General features: G+C 40.7%; 1 protein-coding gene across 6 annotated transcripts in view; it reads left to right on the top strand.

The window, feature by feature from the left end:
* Window positions 1-18,593, top strand: part of GDAP2 (ganglioside induced differentiation associated protein 2) — a 66,645-nt gene that overhangs the window by 22,302 nt on the left and 25,750 nt on the right. For all 6 annotated transcript variants that reach the window (XM_077767441.1, XM_077767465.1, XM_077767421.1 and 3 more), the window contains exons 6-10: window positions 1,824-1,900; window positions 3,254-3,413; window positions 5,994-6,150; window positions 16,063-16,139; window positions 16,892-16,968. In XM_077767441.1, the coding sequence (XP_077623567.1) occupies window positions 1,824-1,900; window positions 3,254-3,413; window positions 5,994-6,150; window positions 16,063-16,139; window positions 16,892-16,968 (548 nt within the window). The remainder of the gene's footprint in view (window positions 1-1,823; window positions 1,901-3,253; window positions 3,414-5,993; window positions 6,151-16,062; window positions 16,140-16,891; window positions 16,969-18,593) is intronic.

Genomic DNA, 18,593 nt, shown 5'->3' with positions numbered 1-18,593 from the left:
AAGCCCGTTTGCCAGAAACCTGAGGTCTGTGGGAGGAGTGATGGGAAATAGGGACTAACAGGCAGGGGTTGGGGGTTGCCACTTGAGGTCCAGGTATGGGGAACCATGCTGAGGACTTGGACCCTAACCCATAAGCAGTGCAGAGCCTCAGGGTCATTGAGTAAGGAGGGTGGCAAGGTAAGGAGGGTAACTCGGGCGGTGCTCAGTGCGTAGAGCTGGAAAAGAGAAAAGCACACAGTTAAGAGCTTATTGCCAAAGGCTCATAAGCATTAAGATCCTAAGAGCAGCTGGAAGGAAGAAGGAATGGGTGTTTGAAAATTTCTGTCAGCAGTAGAATTGAAAAGACATGATAACCCATTGAAAATAGAGAATGAAGGAATGGGGCACCTGGGTGGTTCAGTTGGTAAAGTGTCCGACTTCGACTCAGGTCATGATCTTGCAGTCCGTGAGTTCAAGCCCCACTTCAAACTCTGTGCTGACAGCTAAGAGCCTGGAGCCTGCTTCATATTCTGCATCTCTCTCTCCTTCTGCCCCTCCCCGACTCCCTCTCTGTCTCTCACTCTCTCACTCTGTCTCTCTCACTCTCTCTCAAAAGTAAATAAACAAAAAAAAAATTTTTTTAAATGAAGGATGAAGTGAAAAAAGTGTTTTAAAAAATCAGGATTAGAGCTTGGATAAGTGATTGGATGTTGCTATGTGATGAAATAAAGAATACTGGTAAAGGAACAGATTTAGGGGGGAAAGATTGAGTTCAGGTTTGTTCCTCTCCAGTTTGAGGTCTCTGGGTGACCTAGGCAGATATGCCCAGTAGGCGGGAGGTAATTGAGTTCTTATACTCAGGAAACAAAATAAAAAGATTTGAGAGTCTTAGTATTTACAGCCAGCAAGTTTGTGAGCTAAAGAGAATACACACACACACACACACACACACACACCCCCCAAGAAAATAAAGATGGAGGCCAGAACCCTGGAGGACAGCATTTTTAAAAGGCAGGGCATGGGCATTTAAAACTAAAGCCAGAGAAATCTCTAGTGAAGTAAGGACTGAGAAAAGGCCATTAGGTTTCATTGATGGGAAGTTGATAGAGAAGAATCAGAATAGCATAGAAATTAAGAAAAAACTAATTCACCTTTGGCTTAATGAGATTTTTGGTAGAGATACAGGGCTGAGTAGGCCATTGAGTACTGTGAATGAATGAATGCAAAGACACTTAGGCCAGATCATTCCAGTCAGAGAGTGAGAGGCCCAGGGAATGAAAACACACTGGAAAAGGGGGAGTTGTGTGGCATCAGCATCTTTTGTGCCTGGCACTGTTCTAGACACTGGCAATAAAGCAGTAGATAAAATAAAGCTCTTGTTGTTGGGGTACTTTCGTTCTAGCAGGTGGGGCAGGGAGGACAGAGAAGATGTAAAGCAAACAAGAAATTCCACAAAATGTCTACTGTATTTAGTCTGGAAGAAAGTAAATCAGAGAGGGATTTTCATTTTTTGTAGAGAAAGCATGGGCAAGTGGGGTAGAGGGGCAGGGAGACAGATAGAATCTAAGTGCGGAGCCCACTGTGGGGCTTGATCCCATGACCCTGGGATCGTGACCTCAGCCGAAATCAAGAGTCGGATGCTCAACTGACTGAGTCACCCAGGCACCCCAGAGAAGGATTTTTTAATTATGGTGGTCTGGGCAGGCTTCACTGATGAGGTGTCATTGAGCAGAGACTGGACTGAAATGAGGAGTGATTCATTACAAAAATAAAACTCTAAAGAGTTCATTTGCATTTTCTTCACATGAGTCATTATTTACTGAATAATGTATTCTCTTCCTTAGGCACTGTAAGGAGATTCCTAGAGATTCATGGGGAGTCCATTGAAAAAGTAGTATTTGCTGTCTCTGAACTTGAAGAGGTATTTTGCTAATTATGTTGCCTTGTTTAAATCTTATTTTTACTTGTGTTTGCCTTTGTCCCATCGTTATCTATTTGCAGAATGACCAGCAGGCAAATCCTTCGTGTCTGTATATGTCTTTGGCTGTGGGGCTTACCATCATTTGTTGAAAAACACCCATATTAGAAACTAAAAACAAATCAGAAGGGAGCATTTTGTTCATGGGTCTCCCTGCTAAGACTGTTTTCGCTTCATGAAGTCTTACCAGGTGGACTTGTTCTGCTTTGCCCCCTGCATTAGCTCTTACAGCTTCTCAAGGCATCACCTTCTAACCCAAGTACTGGGTGCCTGGGCAGCGTGACTGGAAAAGCCTTGGCGTCTGCCTCACCTGGAAACAGACGGTGGCCTGGCCTGCTGACCGGCATTAAGTTGCGAGGGTTATGTTTTGTTGTATGTAGTTAGGGTTCATATGTTTCAGTCTAATTTAGAGCCATTTTAGAAAATTAGTTCTTTGCTTTAACTCTTATTAAGTTTTATTTAGTTTTAGTGTGCTCTCTCCCATCCAGCTCGTATTATTTCGCAGTTTTGTGTCCTTGGGCAAGGTACTCGATGTCTCTGTCCTTTGATAAAATAGTACTAATAGCAGTTATATCACAGAAGTTTTGTGGTGAATGAGTTAAGTCCTGTGAAATATCCACTGACAGCGTAAATAGCCACATACATGATATATAAATACTTTTGAATTTGCTGAAATGAGACAATTTGCTTATTTGCTGTCTCTTTGTAGTTCACCTGGTTACCTATTCATGTGTTCTTTCAGCGATCTTTCACTGAGTATCTGGCGTACAAGCTTATTACACTAGATGGGAATACACCAGTGAACAGGTCAGGGTCCTGGTCCTCAAGGAACCCCCACTGTACTGGTGGGGACCGGCAGTTCTGAGAAGTTTTGATGATCGTGATAAGTGTGTGAATGGAGGTATGGGATGGACAGGAGCACAGCTCTCTAGCCTGCACAGCATTAGGGAACACTTCCCAGGGGAGCTGATAAAGCTAAAATGGCTGTAAAAGAAAACTACGATAGTCCAAGACGGGGCAGATGACAGTAGGGCCGGAGTGGCAGCACTTATGCATTCCAGGTTCAGTGACCTCAGGGTGCCGGGATGGGAGGCAGGTATAACCTGACCACCTAACAGTTTCCTGACATTTAACATGAGAAGTGATCGAGGGCCCCCAACAGTGCTAGTGGAGCTCAGGAGCGGTAAGGCCTTCGGCGGGGGCCGTCGTCACCGTGGCGCAAGCAGCACGAGCACTGCTGACCCCTGCTCCCTCACTTCGTTGTTTTTCACAGAATGTCTCGCTTCTCTGACACAGGCTACTTACCAAAAGCTGCTACCTCTGTACTTCCCAAGGTCATTAAAGGAGGAGCGTCGGTCGCTGCCCTATCTACCTACAGATATTGGAAACGCGGAAGGGGAGCCTGTGGTGCCTGAACGACAGATCAGAATAAGTGAGAAACCCGGTGCCCCGGAGGGTGAGTTCCGCCTTCCCTCTTTCACCAGGCACTGATGCACCACCACCAGGAGGGAGACAGGTCAGCCCGCCCTTGGGGGGCTTTCTAGGAGTGTGACATTAAGACCAGGACCAGCTTAAGTGTTTTCTGTCTTACTCTTGTTAAAACTTACTTTTTTTTTTTTTTAAGTTTATTTATTTATTTTGAGAGAGTATGTGTACAGCAGGCAGGGGAGAGGCAGAGATGAAGGGAGGGAGGGAGGGGGAGAGAGAGAGAGAGAGAGATTGAGAGAGAGAGAGAAAGAGAGAAAATGAATCCCAAACAGGCCCAGTGCTGTCAGCATGGAGCCCAGTGAGGAGCTCACTCTCCGGAACCATGAGATCATGACCTAAGCCCAAACCAAGAGTCAGGTGCTTAACCGACTGAGCCACCCAAGCGCCCCAAAATTTACTCTTTAACTTAAAAAACCTCCACACACACACACACACGCACACACACACACACACGCACACACACACACACACGCACACACACACACACACGCACACACACACACACACGCACACACACACACACACGCACACACACACACACACGCACACACACACACACACGCACACACACACACACACGCACACACACACACACACGCACACACACACACACACGCACACACACACACACACGCACACACACACACACACGCACACACACACACACACGCACCCACACACACTATGACCAGAGCCGAGACCAAGTCAGGTGCTTAACCGACTGAGCAACCCAAGAGCCCCAAAATTTATTCTTTAACTTAAAATACACACACACACACACACACACACACACACACACACAGCCAAGTCTGTTAGACAGTAGAGACCTGGAGTTGGATATAACACTTTCACCTTCTTGAAGTACATAATCATCTGAAATTTTCAACAGTTTCAACAATATGTCCTCTAAAATCCAGACCTGATGTTAAATATTAAAACAAGATTGCCATTGCCATTCTTTTTGTTTCTTTAAGTTATATAGTCATGTAGATTAAGCCATGGCAGAGCCTGGGAGGGTGAGAGCCCTTCTGAATATGTGCGGTGCGGTGTGACTACTTACGTTGATCCGCATGGGTGCATGGTTAAGGCCGTAGCTCCCTCTGGAGGCGTGCCTTACATGCTTCCGGGCTAGAACTTAATCTGAAAATTCAGCAGCCTGGCAGTTACTGTGGGATTCCTGCCGTGAACACTTCTAAATGAGCATCAGGATAAAATCTGTAGAAGGCTGTTCATCTTTTTATCGCCAGTACACAGCCTTGACTCCAGTGTAGGGACTTGCACGTGGTGGGTGTACTCTCAGGAAATGTCTGAACCAAGCTCTGCTGGAGGGCCCCTTGTGTACTTTAGGATTTGCCCAGAGTTATTTGGAATTCCTCATGATTAGGACCACCGCTGTAGAATCTAGTTTTTCCTAAATGCGTAAATACGTTTTGTATGATAAGGAGTAATGAAGAGCAAGCCCGACTTGAGGTCATAATGCTGGGCAGCAAAGTAGGCCACTCGCCAGGCCAAGGGCTCCTTGTGTCCACCACTCGCAGAGTGCTTCATTATCTCCCAGATCTTGGCCCTCGCGTTCATAAATCGTCTGAATTAGAGTGTTTAGTCTGTTAAAATAGCTGTAAAATTCGCTTCCTTGATTCTTTCGTGGCTATTTGTGCATAAAAGCACACTCTTCTCAGCTATTGACCCGTCACAATTTGAGGAGCAGTGAAGTAAATGTGAAGAGGTCCCGTCGAGGTGGCCTACGTGGCGGGCTTCAAGTGGCATCACCTTGGGAAGCTCCCCATGGTCCAAGGCATTTTTTTCCTTTTTTGAAGACTTTTTTTTTTTAAAACAAATCTAGGAAGGCAGTGAGGAACACACTAAGAGGTACATGGTCCCTTCCCAAAGTACTGACTTCTAGCCAAACAGAATGATCATGTGGATAAATTGGAAGGTTAATTTATTTGTAGTGAAAACTGGAACTCGCATGGATTGGAATGATTACATAGGCGTGACCAGGGGAGAAAACCAGGATGCCTAATTAGAATGCAAACATATCCTGCTGAATGTGGATCCTGCAGTCCTGCTCCGGCCGTATGTCATTGGGCCTTATCGGACAAAAGAACACCGGTTTCTCTGCCAGCTAACTGTGTGCTCCCTCCCTTAAGCAGTTCTGGATACATGACCCCAAGCAATTGTTCTTTTTTTTCCCCTCTTGTTAGATGCGGTACGACAGTCCATCTTTAAACCTGCATGCTGTATAATTACTTCTCTTTGTGCTTATCATTACATTCTACTCTTTCCTTCCTGAAGTGACACCCAGGCCACCTTGATTTGATTTCACGTGTTCCTAAAACTTCTGTCACACGGGGACAGGGGCTTCTTGCATTATTTCAGTTCATTAAACACCTAAATCTGATTTCAGTTTGATTCTCAAAAAAAAAAAAATACCGTTAACCCCCATGTTTTGATGATCTCGCAATCGTCCCTCTTGTTGCATTCATGGTCTGTAGCATTTACTGTCTGGTGTTTCCTCCACTCTGTATTGATGGTATTTCTGTTACAGACAGCCACGAGGAGGAGGCCGAAGGCTTGGGAGTCGACCTCTCTTTCATCGGCTCTCATGCTTTTGCTCGCATGGAAGGAGACATTGATAAGCAGAGAAGACTGATCCTTCAGGGCCAGTTATCAGAGGCAGCCCTGCAGAAGCAGCACCAGCGGAAGTAAGGCAGACCCCTTGGGACTGATGGACATGGGAGGGCTTGAGGAGTAAGAAAGGACCTCACATGTGCTAAATGATAGACATATGACAAATTCTCACTGATTTTTTATGACCATCCAGTGAGGAAGATATTGCCCCCATCTTGTATGTGCAGAAATTCAAAGTTAACTTATCAGTGGTCACAGTTGAAATGTAGTGAAGCCAGTGTTCAGATGCACATCAGATTTCAGATCCCCCACTCTTTCTACGATACTTGTGCCTCTGGGTGAAGTTCTGAAAGCAGCAACTAGGGGAAGGGAAAGGCAGAGTTACAAAGCTTTTAATTAACTTTATTATATTTATAATTAGAACATAATCTAGAGTTTTGTTACATCTAAAAACACTTTATTTCTCCCTGACTTATTGTAAGGACCTTAAAAGATACTCTATTTCCTTCAGGTGTTTTCTTAAAGCAATTCTGAATAAGTCCTTTTTCAAGCATAAAGAAAAGCAGCATATGTGCTTCTGGGTAAGCTTTTCAAGGATTAACAATCTTGGGAAAGCCAGCTGCTTTTCAGAAACTTGAAAGAAAAATGATAAATAATAAATAGTTCATATCAGCATGACCTTACAGGGTTGGTTGAGAAGTTAATATTTCATAGGATTGTGTGAGCACTTGGTACTTAGCAAGCCCTTAAAATTAATCACTGTTGTTCTCTATATACTGAGCAAATCGTGGTCTGCTTTACCTTCTACCTTTGATACCTGCCATCCCTTTTGACCAAAATACTCTCATCCTTCAATTCCTGCCCATTCTTCAGGTTTCATCTTAAAAATGGTTGCCTCTGGAAATATATCTCCCTGGAGATAAGCCAGAGTTGGTGGAAGAGAAGTCTGGAATAGGGCCTCCTCCTGTATGCTTTTTCATTCTCTGCACTTAACCAAAGCACAGCATAGCATCTATCGTGGTAGATTGCAGTGATGTGTGGTGTTGTCAGTCTCTGTCTGTAAAGTGGGAGTGGGCTAGACGACCTCGAGTCCCTTACACGATTAGAATTTTGTGTCTGGTGAATTTCTGGTCTTCATTTTATTCGGATTTAATTTTTAGAATCAAAAGCAAATTTGCCACTAGGGGGCACCAGCGAACAGCTTTTCCAAAAGCAGTGGCGATCAAATGATCAGTTCAGTGATTTCTAAATTGGGTGTGTGTTTAAGAATCCTCTGGCACATGTTTTCTTTAAATACGGTGATAGGGTTCTCCCTCACATGCCTGGGACTTCAGCATCTGTATATATTTTGAACTTTTTCACATTGTGATTCATGCACTACCAGATCTGGGTATCTTTTTTTGGTTGAAGGCAGTGGTTCTTAAACTTTGTCTCAGGTCCCCTTTGCACTCAAAAATTATGGAGGACCTCAGAGAGCTTTTGTTTACATGGTTTGTACCTACTGATATTTATCGTATGAGAAATTACTGATTTATTTAAAAATAACCCATCGTGTTTTTATGAAAAATAACTATTACAAAAATAGAAGAAATGGCACTGTTTTTACATTTTTGCAAATGTTTTAATGTTTGGCTTAATAGAAGACAGCTGGATTCTCATATCAGCATTCAGACTGTTGCAATAAGTTGTTTTGGGTGAAGTGTATGAAGACAGTCCAGTTCCACTCAGATACATAATTGGGAGGGAGAGGAGTATGTTAATAGTCTTTGCAAATAATTTATATTTTCTGATATTACAACATAATTCGCTAAATGGCAGTTTCTTACAGTTTAGTGGTGATACGGAATCTCAAAGCATATCCATGTATTTTTATATTCTGATATATCGAAATGTTGGGTCCTGCTCCTTGAGTGGATTTTATAATAGGAGTTTACAGCATGAATGTGTAACGTGATGTATTCTCTGTTGGAAAACATCGATTCACTGAATTATTCAGATCTTCTGAATATTGACAGATTTCAACACACGATATGAAAAAATTATGCTAATATTGCACTGACCTCATCAGAAAAGTCTGTAAGTACAGGAGCTCCAAGCTTCCAGTGATAGATACAAATTTTCCAAAATTATATGTATATTTTAAATTTTAAGTTTTATCATTGGCAAGAAATACCGTTGGTTGTTTTTCTGGAAATGACAGGGTCACTTTATTCATTTTTGAGAAAACATCTGCCAGAGACTCATGTTGAATAACCGCAGTTTGTCTGCCAGGCAGTATTTGAAGAAAAACAGTGTTCCGTGAAAAAAAGCAACTAGTTCAGCTTACGAGTCACACGTGCTCTTCTGCAAGACAGTCTCCTACTTCGGTAGGTACAGGTGTTCTTCTCGCCCTGTTTTGTGATACATTAATATCCAAAAGATGTCTTCCCAAGGGTGGATTTAACAAAAATAATTTTACTTTCTCATCAAAGACCTGTTTAGATAAAACTAGCATTGTTGTTGTTGTTCTCTGAGAATTTTGGCGATGATGAGCATGGTGACTGCTAGTGCAGCCGGGGCCTCGCTGTGGTTCATCATAAGGCACCAGCAGTTTTACTTAACCGTGGTTTTTCCACCATGAGTGCAAATGTAACACAGTGAAAGAGGCAGATGATGTTTCAGTATGATTGTGAAGACAGTTTTGACTTTGGAAACCCCCTGAAGAAGTGTCAAGACTGTGGGCCACACTTCAAGATCCACTGATGTGTTGTTTCTCATGAATACCCGTAGTCTAAAGGAATGTTGGTAATTGTCCAATACGGTTTTCCAAAGCGGAGCACACAGTCTGGAAGCATTGGAATCACCAGGGCTGCTTGCAAAAATTGTGTCCGCCCCACACCAAACCCCCTGAATCAGAACTTCTGTGGAAAGTTTCTAAAGTTTCTTTTTTTTTTTAGTGTTTTATTTATTTCTGACAGAGAGAGACAGTGTGAGCAGAGGAGGATCGGAGAGAGAGGGAGACACAGAATCTGAAGCAGGCTCCAGGCTCTGAGCTGTCAGCACAGAGCCCTGTGCGGGGCTCAAACCCACGAGCTGTGAGATCATGACCTGAGCCAGAGTCAGATGCCCAGCCAACTTAGCCACCCAGGCGTCCCAGTTTCTTAAGTGATTCTTGTGTGCCCTAAATCACTGATGTAGCCTAACCCCTATTTATAGAGGGTAAATCATCCCCAAGACTGCCTTGCCCAGAGTCACAGCTCACTGAGAAAGAGCCTTTTGAGTGGTGAGAACGGCACATCTCGCTTCTCCACCACCTTCTTGAGCCCACTTACACAAACCAACTTCACACAAGTCTGCAAAGGACTTGAGATTTTTTGTATTCATATACAAAGAACTGCATTGTTACCACTTTTCTCAAATCAGTCAACCTGTTCTCTCTCTCTCTTTCTCTCTCTCTCACTTTTACACACAGACACACACACCTCATATCTTTTTCATTTCTCCATGAGTGGTATAGATAATCTGGAAATTTTGAAGTTTGTGTTTGGACTGGATACTTGTCTTTATGTGTCTCTTTCTCTCTTTAATGCAATTTGTTTCACTTAATGACTAGTTCAGTGACTAGTTCAAGCCAGTATTAAAATCTCTTCACTCCGGAGTCCTCGGTAAAGGGGTAGCTTCTAAAAAGGCGTATGAATACAGGATGGAAAGCATTGTCCTTATTGGTAGAGGGCCTTGATCTACCCTTGGGATTCACATTTGTTACATAGTTCAGAAAACATTTCCAGCTCAAAAAACATTAGATATTTACTCTGTACAAGATAGTATTCTAGATATTGAAGTATACAGAGATAACAAAGGTAGTCCCTCTGTTTTAAAATTCATGAGTGAGCCACAGGGCCTTCAGATGTTGGGGATATGTTCTGAACAGCGGTTGGGCTATGACTATGTAGTCAACACAGTTGCCAGCCTATAGAAGCGAACAGCCTGTCGCTCCCAAAGCCTGCGCCGAAAAGCAGGCCAGGTGCCTCTGTGGCGCCGTGCCCTTGAGTGATAAGCTATGTCTGAATCAAAACGTTTCCAGATTTCACAGCCCAGTGTCTGTGATGGTTACCGATGAGGTGGTGTCTCATGTCAGTGCTGCAGGGTACCTCGGAGGAGTAACAGCGGCTCAGAAGGGTGGGCAAGGAACCAGAGACTCTTTCAGGGAGCCTAAGAGACCAAAACCAGCTTTATAATGCCACTCGGACTATTTGCCCTTGTCCCCCTCCACCCCCCACCGTTCAGTGGCATTTCCCAGAGGCTACTTACCGTGTGGCATTGCAGTAGATTAGATGTAGAAGCGGGTGTGAGAATCTGGCAGAATCTAGAGAGATTTGCCACAATGAGGAGTATTAACTCTTCTCTCCAAACGGGGCTTTTGTAATTTAGTCACTTCCATTCATGTAAAGGTTTTTGTTGTTTTTGGATTTATAAATAATTACTTTTAACATGTCTGTTTTTATTCCAAACGTGGTAAATACTGGTAGATATAACTGACATAAACATCAAAGCGTCTGAGACCGAAAGTTTGAGATTTGATGACTCCTTGTCTAAGAATTTATAATATAACCGTGCTATGGGTCTTCTGTACTCTGCCATGTGTTGAGCGTTTGAGATTGCAGGCTGTCGTTTTTTCAGTTTATTTCTCTTGTTTTGTCTGAGGCTTTATTTACACATAATGAATCTGGTTTCTGTTAATTATGTTAGTTGATCAGGTTGATCAAATGATCTTTTTTTTTTTTTTGATCTCTGAGGAAGTAGGTCTTTAGTTACCAATATCTTTTTGAAAGCTTTCTATTCTTCCATCAGCAACAAAACTCAGGTCCCATGGATTATAGAGTCAGTTCATTGCTTGCCTAGCATTGCCTCACTGCATCATTGCCTCTGCACGGTAATTCTTCTTAACATCTGAAAAAATCAGACATGTTGTCTAAAACCTTGCTAATATTTCTAGGTGTTCTGTCCAGTTGTGACAGTGATTTGGGTACATCATACGATAGAAGTTGGCTTACTTGCAAAAATTAGGAAGCATCTTTTTCAGAAATAACAGCTTTAATTATTTTACAGTAATTTTCTCATTAGTGTTCTTCCGTCAGCTTAAGATCCAATTTCCTTCAACTCTTAAGTCATTTCCCAGAGTAAAAAGTTTATCTCCCTTATTATTAAGTATCTTCTGAGCCCATACTAACGTGCCAAGTGTCATGCTGAGAACATAATGAAGTGACATGCAAGACAGACACAGTGTCAGTTTCATGGAGCTTAGGGTCTTGCAGAGGAGAGAGGTGTTAAACTATGTATTGTACAAATAACTTATTTAAACTGCAGGTGCAGTGAGCCTGTGACAAGGGTCCTCCCTAGGTCTAGCGTGGGCAGTTGCATCAGGTCAGGAAAGCTGATGTTGATTCCAAAGCCAAAATTGTCCCTGGGCTACTGGTTGTACCCAAATATGTTAGTCATTAGTCTTTCAAGAGTAATTTAGCAGAAATTTTCTTCATCATTCAACTTGTGGTTATACACATGGATGGTGATTGATTAACTGGAAGAAATTGCCTTTTGTTAGCTTTGTGGGGACAGCATCCAACCTTAGTTGAGAAGCTGTCCACTCAGTATTTCTGCCTTCAGGGGACTCTAGTGGCCCCCTTCACTGCCATGTTCCATATTTTGTGTGACATTTGACCTATGATTATTGCAGTTTACCCAGCAGGTAATAGAAATCCACTTACTTGGACTAAACTCTAAGAAAACAAACTATTTTGAGTTGGTGTTTCCCTTGTTAGATTTTGTTTTGATTGTTGGATTGGGGTAAAAGATTGTATGTCTTTATGCAAAAAAGTGCAGAAACCATAGCAAAAAATGAGGTGTTGTTTATAAGAAGTGTAATGGGAATTTTGAAATATTTTTTGAATAGATGAGGGAAACAAGCATTGTTTCTCTATTGGCTGAGGAGATAAAGCTAACATCTTTTGCTTTTATTCCCTTCTCCCAAATACTTATTTAAAGGAAAAGAGAGTTGACTAGGTAATCAAATTAAACTTCCACGATCTGTAGTGGGAATGGAAGAGACTTAATTAGAATAAAGAAGAAGCCAGATGAAGGTTGCAGTCCTGAGTTGTTGGATTGGATTTCATCTCCGTCCTTAGAAACTAAGCCTTTTCTGAATCATAAAACCTTTCAAAGAATCACATGTAAGCTATGAAGCTTCTCCCCCACGAATATGCTTGTATGGATTCTGCCAGCTAAAATCTATTCTAGGATCTCAAGTTGTTAATCACAGATCCAGGTTCAAAACATTTTAGAGTTTGTACCGTTTCAGGATTCATGCCATGGACTAAAGTCAATTTTAGATGGATTGAGGACTTAATTTTTTTTTTAAATTAAAACTTATGGAAAAAGTTGTAGGTTAGTGTCTTTTATACCTTGGAGAAAGGACAGGTTTCTTAAAAGGCATTGACTGTAAAAGAAAAAATAGGTTTGATTCTATTAAAATTAAGAACTTTGGCAAACGGAGCAGTGAATCTTTTTTTTTTTTTTATGATTTAATTCAATTTTATTCATTTGGATTAAACTTTACTAAATTTTTTAAAGTACAAAACAAGACCACATGATCCACTTTTTCAATAAAATTCCATATTAAAATTTAAAGTGAGAAACTTGCAACTTAGAATTAAATGTAGAAACAGGGAGACATGAAATATCCCAAAGAACAAAGTCCACATTAAAGTCACATTAGAAAAATAGCCATGTGACAGAAAAGAATGAAAACATTAGAAATGAAGATGTGAAAAGAAGACAAGACCTGAAATACACAAAGTGATTAGATACAGTGTATAGCAGAATACAAAAGTCCACTCCAAAACTCTCCAAACATAGAAATCTTTTCTACTACACACAATGTAAAAAGAAAAAACAGCACATGCAAACTAATGATTGCATTGCCTGTTTAATTTACCAGCAGTGAATCTTAAAGTGAAAAGCAAATTATGGGATGTGAGTATTCACGGTAAACATAATTGGCAAATGATTGGGATCAAGAGCATGCAAAAAATTCCTACATGTATGTGAGAAAAGAACAAATAGCCCTCTAGAAAAACAATATGAACAGGCAGCTCACAGAAGAAATGTCCAATAAATATGACCAGGACCTCAGCATCATTAATGACCAGAGAAATGAGGTAACCATTTCAAACCAGACTGGCAAAAGTTAAAGCCTCTGTCAGTACCAAGTGCTGACGAGGACATGGATTCACAGGAACTTGTATCCATTGCTAGTAGAAGTATAAGTAGGTACAACACTTGGGAAAAGAGCTCTGGCCTTATCTCCCCAAACCGAATATACCCGTAACCTAGCACTTCAACCCTTAGGTAGCCACCCAAGAGAAGTCCTGCACACATAGACCAGGACACGTGTAAAGTAAGTTGATCATAACACGTTCACAGGAGCAAAAACCTGGGAACAGTCCAGGTGCCCACCAGTAGGAGAGTGGATGAAAAAAAGCCACAGTTTTCCATGTAGTACAACTGCATCATACATAGTATGCAGAGTGAATGAGCAACACTGCCCCCCCATGATACAATAAATCTTAGCAGCCCAGTAAGTCAAACAGGTAAGACCCAGAAGATTGCGTACAGCATGGTAAACTTTTTCCAAAAAGCTCCTTAGGAATACCTACAAATGAATAAAAAGGATACAAAAAAGGAAGCAAGAAAATGATGAACCTGCGATCCCAGACACTGGTTGGGGGGGTGGGGCAGGGGCTAGAATTGGAGGGGAGTGACGAAGTGATTAGACGTAGGTTACTGTGAGAGTGCCCGCTTTTGTTTTGGTCAGGAGGTTTCAAAGTACTTATTACTTCATTCAGTGTAAGTAATCAGATAAGCAGTTTTTTAAAGAGTGTTTAAAGATGTTTGTGCACCTGAATCCCATTGAACACATCATTACTCAGTGTCAGGACCTCCCCTGGAGAGTGGCTGGGAATACAGACAAATAAGACACATTCTCTGTCGCACGGTCTAAAAGAGTAGATGCAAGCACTGGCAGTAAGTGGATGAAGCTTTGTTGCTAGTGTTTGTGACTTCAAAGAAGAGCAGTTAATTCTGCGTGTCTGGATCTTGCCTCCACTCCATTCCCCCCATCCGCACCCCCGCCAGCCCTCCTCTGAGCACACTTGACTGATAGAATTCTAGATGTCTGTTGGACTGCTTTTTTTCATTCCATCGTATTGCAAAGCTTGTTATTTGTAATATGTGTCTGTCTCATATATTCAGCTTTAAAATCTTTGAAGCCAGTGCCTTTTGTTATCGTTCTCCAAGCCTCCCAAAATATGTTGAATAATCCTTATGTTTATTATTTCATTCAGCAAAGCTTTGAGTCCCTACTATGATGCAGACATTTGCATACATACAGTGCATCTTTGAAGAATGAGCTAATGAATACATGAATAGAGTATAGAAATTAACAGATGTTTACTGAATTCCTGTTACATGTTTTAGGCTAGGTAGGACCTGTGGTACTCTTAAGACACTTCAGATCTATTCTGTTCAGTCTTGCTGTGAGATTAAGACAGAAAACAGTACCATTTGGGGATTTAGTGTGAATAACCAAGGAAATGACTGCGTAAAAATATGGAACAGCACAGAGGGATAAAGGAGAACGACCATAAACATAGGTCTTTTCTTGAGTTGCAAATTGTGTCTTAAGCCAGAGTTGAAAGCTATTTTGTCTTTCACCTTTCAATTTGCATAGGTAGGTAAGTTTCCAGATTTAAACTATAGAACCATGTGATAGCAAGGGTATTTTTCACAGGCAGTTCAATTTCTGTGATACTAGCAGGCATACCACTTGTTGATTACAATCCGTATGTAATAGGTTTCCTATTAAATACCCTTAGTTGTGTGAGTGTATGTTATGGCTGAAAGGTGTCCTATATGAGCACCACTTCATGGATGAGGAAGCAGGTCCATAGAGGTGAAACAGCTTTATTTACTAAGGTTCCACAGAAGTGATAGGATTAGAACCCAAGTCTCCCTCTCCTACTTTAGTTTTCCTCATGTTGTGGGATGTTGCCCTGTGTGATCTAGATGCTTCAAAGTTACTTTTCATGATTTCAGTGTTGTGAAAACTTTTTTTTTTTTTGCAAATAAGCAGCACTTTGAATTTTAATAATAGCAGTATGAAATAGTAGAAAAAGTACTGACCTTTCTGGAAATCTGGAAATCTGAGTAAACTTCAAATTCACCTCTAGCAATAATTGGCTGATAACTAAGTCTAGTTCAGCCTTGCAAGTCATTTCCCCACTTTGAGATCTTTAACATCTCTTCCAGCCTCTGTGTCCTTTTAGCTAAAGCCAAGCTGAGCCAAGGTCCCTGGGATCTGCTCTCTGTGTTCTCAGTGTAACTGGTTTGATTAACCAATCATTAAATAAGCCGGGACTTCCCACGTGAAATTACCTAGTTCCTTTGTGGTCCCTGTAACATGTAAAATACTTGACTGTTTTTCTTCTGAAAAAGAAACTTGAGGGCACTGACAGGGTCTATTCATGGTAGTATTTCAATACCTATCATTTCATAAGCACTCGGTAAGTCATGTTTGATGAGTGAACATCTGTTTGGAAAACTGCTTTAGGCCTTCCCTACATGTTGTTTAGTAGGGGAAAATAATATTTGAAAACAGTGTTCATTTGAATACCTGCTGTCTTTGTCATTTATATGAATAGTCCTGATCATAAAGGATTTTTTTAAACCATATAGTATGAACACCTTCCTTTTCTCCATGACTCATACTTGTTTATCAGTAACACATTGGTTGAGATTCTGCGTAATATAATGACCTCCTTAACTCCTTGCACATTATAATAAAACCTCATTATTTAGGGAAAGAAACATTTGTAAATTTAATTTACATTTGTAAATTTGTAAATTTAATTTACAAGGGGTTATTATAATAATTATATCCTTTATTTCTCTAGTTATAATCGCTGGTTATGTCAAGCAAGATCTGAGGATCTATCAGATATTGCTTCTCTAAAAGCCTTATACCAAACAGGTGAGCGTAAGTAGCTTTCCTTTTCCTATTTAAGGACTCCGCCTAGCATGCTACTAGACATTTCATTTTTCTCTGATTTTCTCCATTTTACCTATGAAAAAAAAATGTTTTTATACTAATGGGGATAGTTTTTGCTCAGCAAGATCTTAAAAATAACATCTCTGCCTATAAAATTTTCATCTTGCAGTTCTACATTGGCCAACTTTATTTCTTCTTAATGTCCTTTTCTTTACCTTTTAACATTTTTTTCTGCTCTTAAAAATACCATTCACTTGCTATACAAAATTCACACCTTGTCTAAATATATGATGGAGATGGTGAAACTTCTCAGATTTCCACTCTCTCCGTTACATTCCATTTTCAGACAGTAATTGTTAATTTTCAGAGTCGCGTTCCAATTAGTTTTTCCTGGATCACTAATGTTATTAAAACTTATCTATAAAAAGGCCTTGGCCCTGCAGCGTTACCTTTGGTATCCCTGATTTAAAACCAGCAAGAAGCCTTTATCTTAAAAGTAAGGGCAGTCATCAAAACCTCATAAAGCTAAAATATGTGTGTGTGTGTGTATATATATATGTATATATATATATACACACAATACATACATATATATTGTTTTCCACAAAGTAAAAGAAATCTGAAGATGAAATATTGATTTTCAGTCTTTTATATTTGTGTTGAATGTTTTTCTAATGTTGGAGCCCAGTCTTGGAATAAAGTCTCCAGGTGCTGATCACATTTCCCGTTCGCAGGTGTTGATAACTGTGGGCGCACAGTGATGGTGGTAGTTGGAAGAAACATTCCTGTCACATTAATAGATATGGACAAGGTAAGCCGTGGAAAGGCTCTGTTTTACACTTAATGTTGATTATTACGGTTAGTAGGATGTGAATTTGGAATGAGGACTTAGAATATGAGAGGAGGCAGAAGTGTGTGTGCCTGGGCAGCGGAGCAGCCCTGGGCCTGCAAGCTGGCATGTGCACCACTTCAGTACGTTAGGGGTTTGGTGTGCTCTGTAGGGGAAACAAAAATACGAGAATGCGGTAACGTGAGCTCCAAAAACGCAGCTGCTCCGTTCAGAGATGGCGTAGCTGGCGAGTTCTGGGTTGGAATCACTCTAGGTTATAATTGTCCTAACAATCAGATACTGCTTTTCTTGAGTAAAGAAAAATTAACTCTTGAGTATCCACCTGAAGAGAAGTCAGAGATGTAGTTATCCCAAGATGGCGTAATTCCATACCCCCTTCATTTGGAGGCAAAGGACAGATTCATAAGAGGAAAAATGGTATTACTGGCAAATAAAAATAAGAAAATGGTTATGCTTTTAAAAATAATCAGTAATCCAGGGCGCCTGGGCGGCTCAGTCAGTTGCGCTTATGACTTTGACTCAGGTCACAATCTCATGGTTAGTGAGTTTGAGCCCCGTGCCGGGCTATTAGTGTGGAGCCCGCTTCAGAGCCTCTATTCCCCCTCTCTCTCAAAAATAAATGAACTTAAAAAAATAAAAAATAAAAATGATTAGTAATCCCCCCAAAGAAAAGTGAATCAGAATGAGATTTTTTTCCCACCTTTAAAACTATCCTGAAGTTTTAAATAATAATCATTGTCATCAAAGATGAATTAAAATGATAAAGGTGGTCACATCCATTGACCCAGGGATTCTGTTCCTGAGAATTTGTACCAAGGAAATAATCTGAGTATGGAAGGAGCCTGAAGCTGCCCAAATTGGAATACTTGGGCAGGAGACCATTGAATCCACAGGATAAATATGTAGGTCTTCTGAGGACATCAGTGCATTAGAAAGTGACTGCAAAAAAGGAAAATCACTTTAACTAATAAATCATTCTTAACCATAGTAACAAATTATGTACCTGAAAATATAAAAATTGCACACAATTTTAAGATAAAACACATTTGTACAAAAGCAGATCATTGCTTTCTGGCTAAGCCCTTAGGGCTCCTGGTCGTTGGTGTTTAGGTAAAAAAAAAAAAAAAAATTACAGAAGCATTGGTTGGACATGGCATGTTCCCACGGGTGGTTTGTAACACAAAACTGTGACTTAAAGTCCTAACAATTAATTATGGTGTGTCCACAGATGGAGTATTTTGTGACCCTTGAAAGTTATGGTTAGAAATATTTATAACATCATATCAATAGAAGAGTGATGAATTAATTGCCTGTACCCTGACTTTAACTTGTTTTGTTTTAAGCATAAAGGTAAAAACTCAAAATGTAAATATTTCAAAATGGATGTCATGGTTTTGGAGAGAATTTGTTTTCTACATTTTTCTGTCATGTGGCTATTCTCCCTTATAATGAAAAACATTTAAGTTGGGGAATTTAAAGCTGAAAATGGGTGTTTTAATTGCCCTGCATGGGGTGGAGAATGGATAGAAAGAGGGCCAAAAGCAGTCTGGTAAAAGCAGAAATAATACTAAAAAATACACACAAAT

The sequence above is a fragment of the Crocuta crocuta genome, unplaced genomic scaffold (genome assembly GCF_008692635.1).
Source record: "Crocuta crocuta isolate KB4526 unplaced genomic scaffold, BGI_CrCroc_1.0 scaffold180, whole genome shotgun sequence".
Classification (NCBI taxonomy): domain Eukaryota; kingdom Metazoa; phylum Chordata; class Mammalia; order Carnivora; family Hyaenidae; genus Crocuta; species Crocuta crocuta.
The sequence above is the reverse complement of the archived record's forward strand: the minus strand, read 5'-3'. Positions and strand labels throughout refer to the sequence as shown.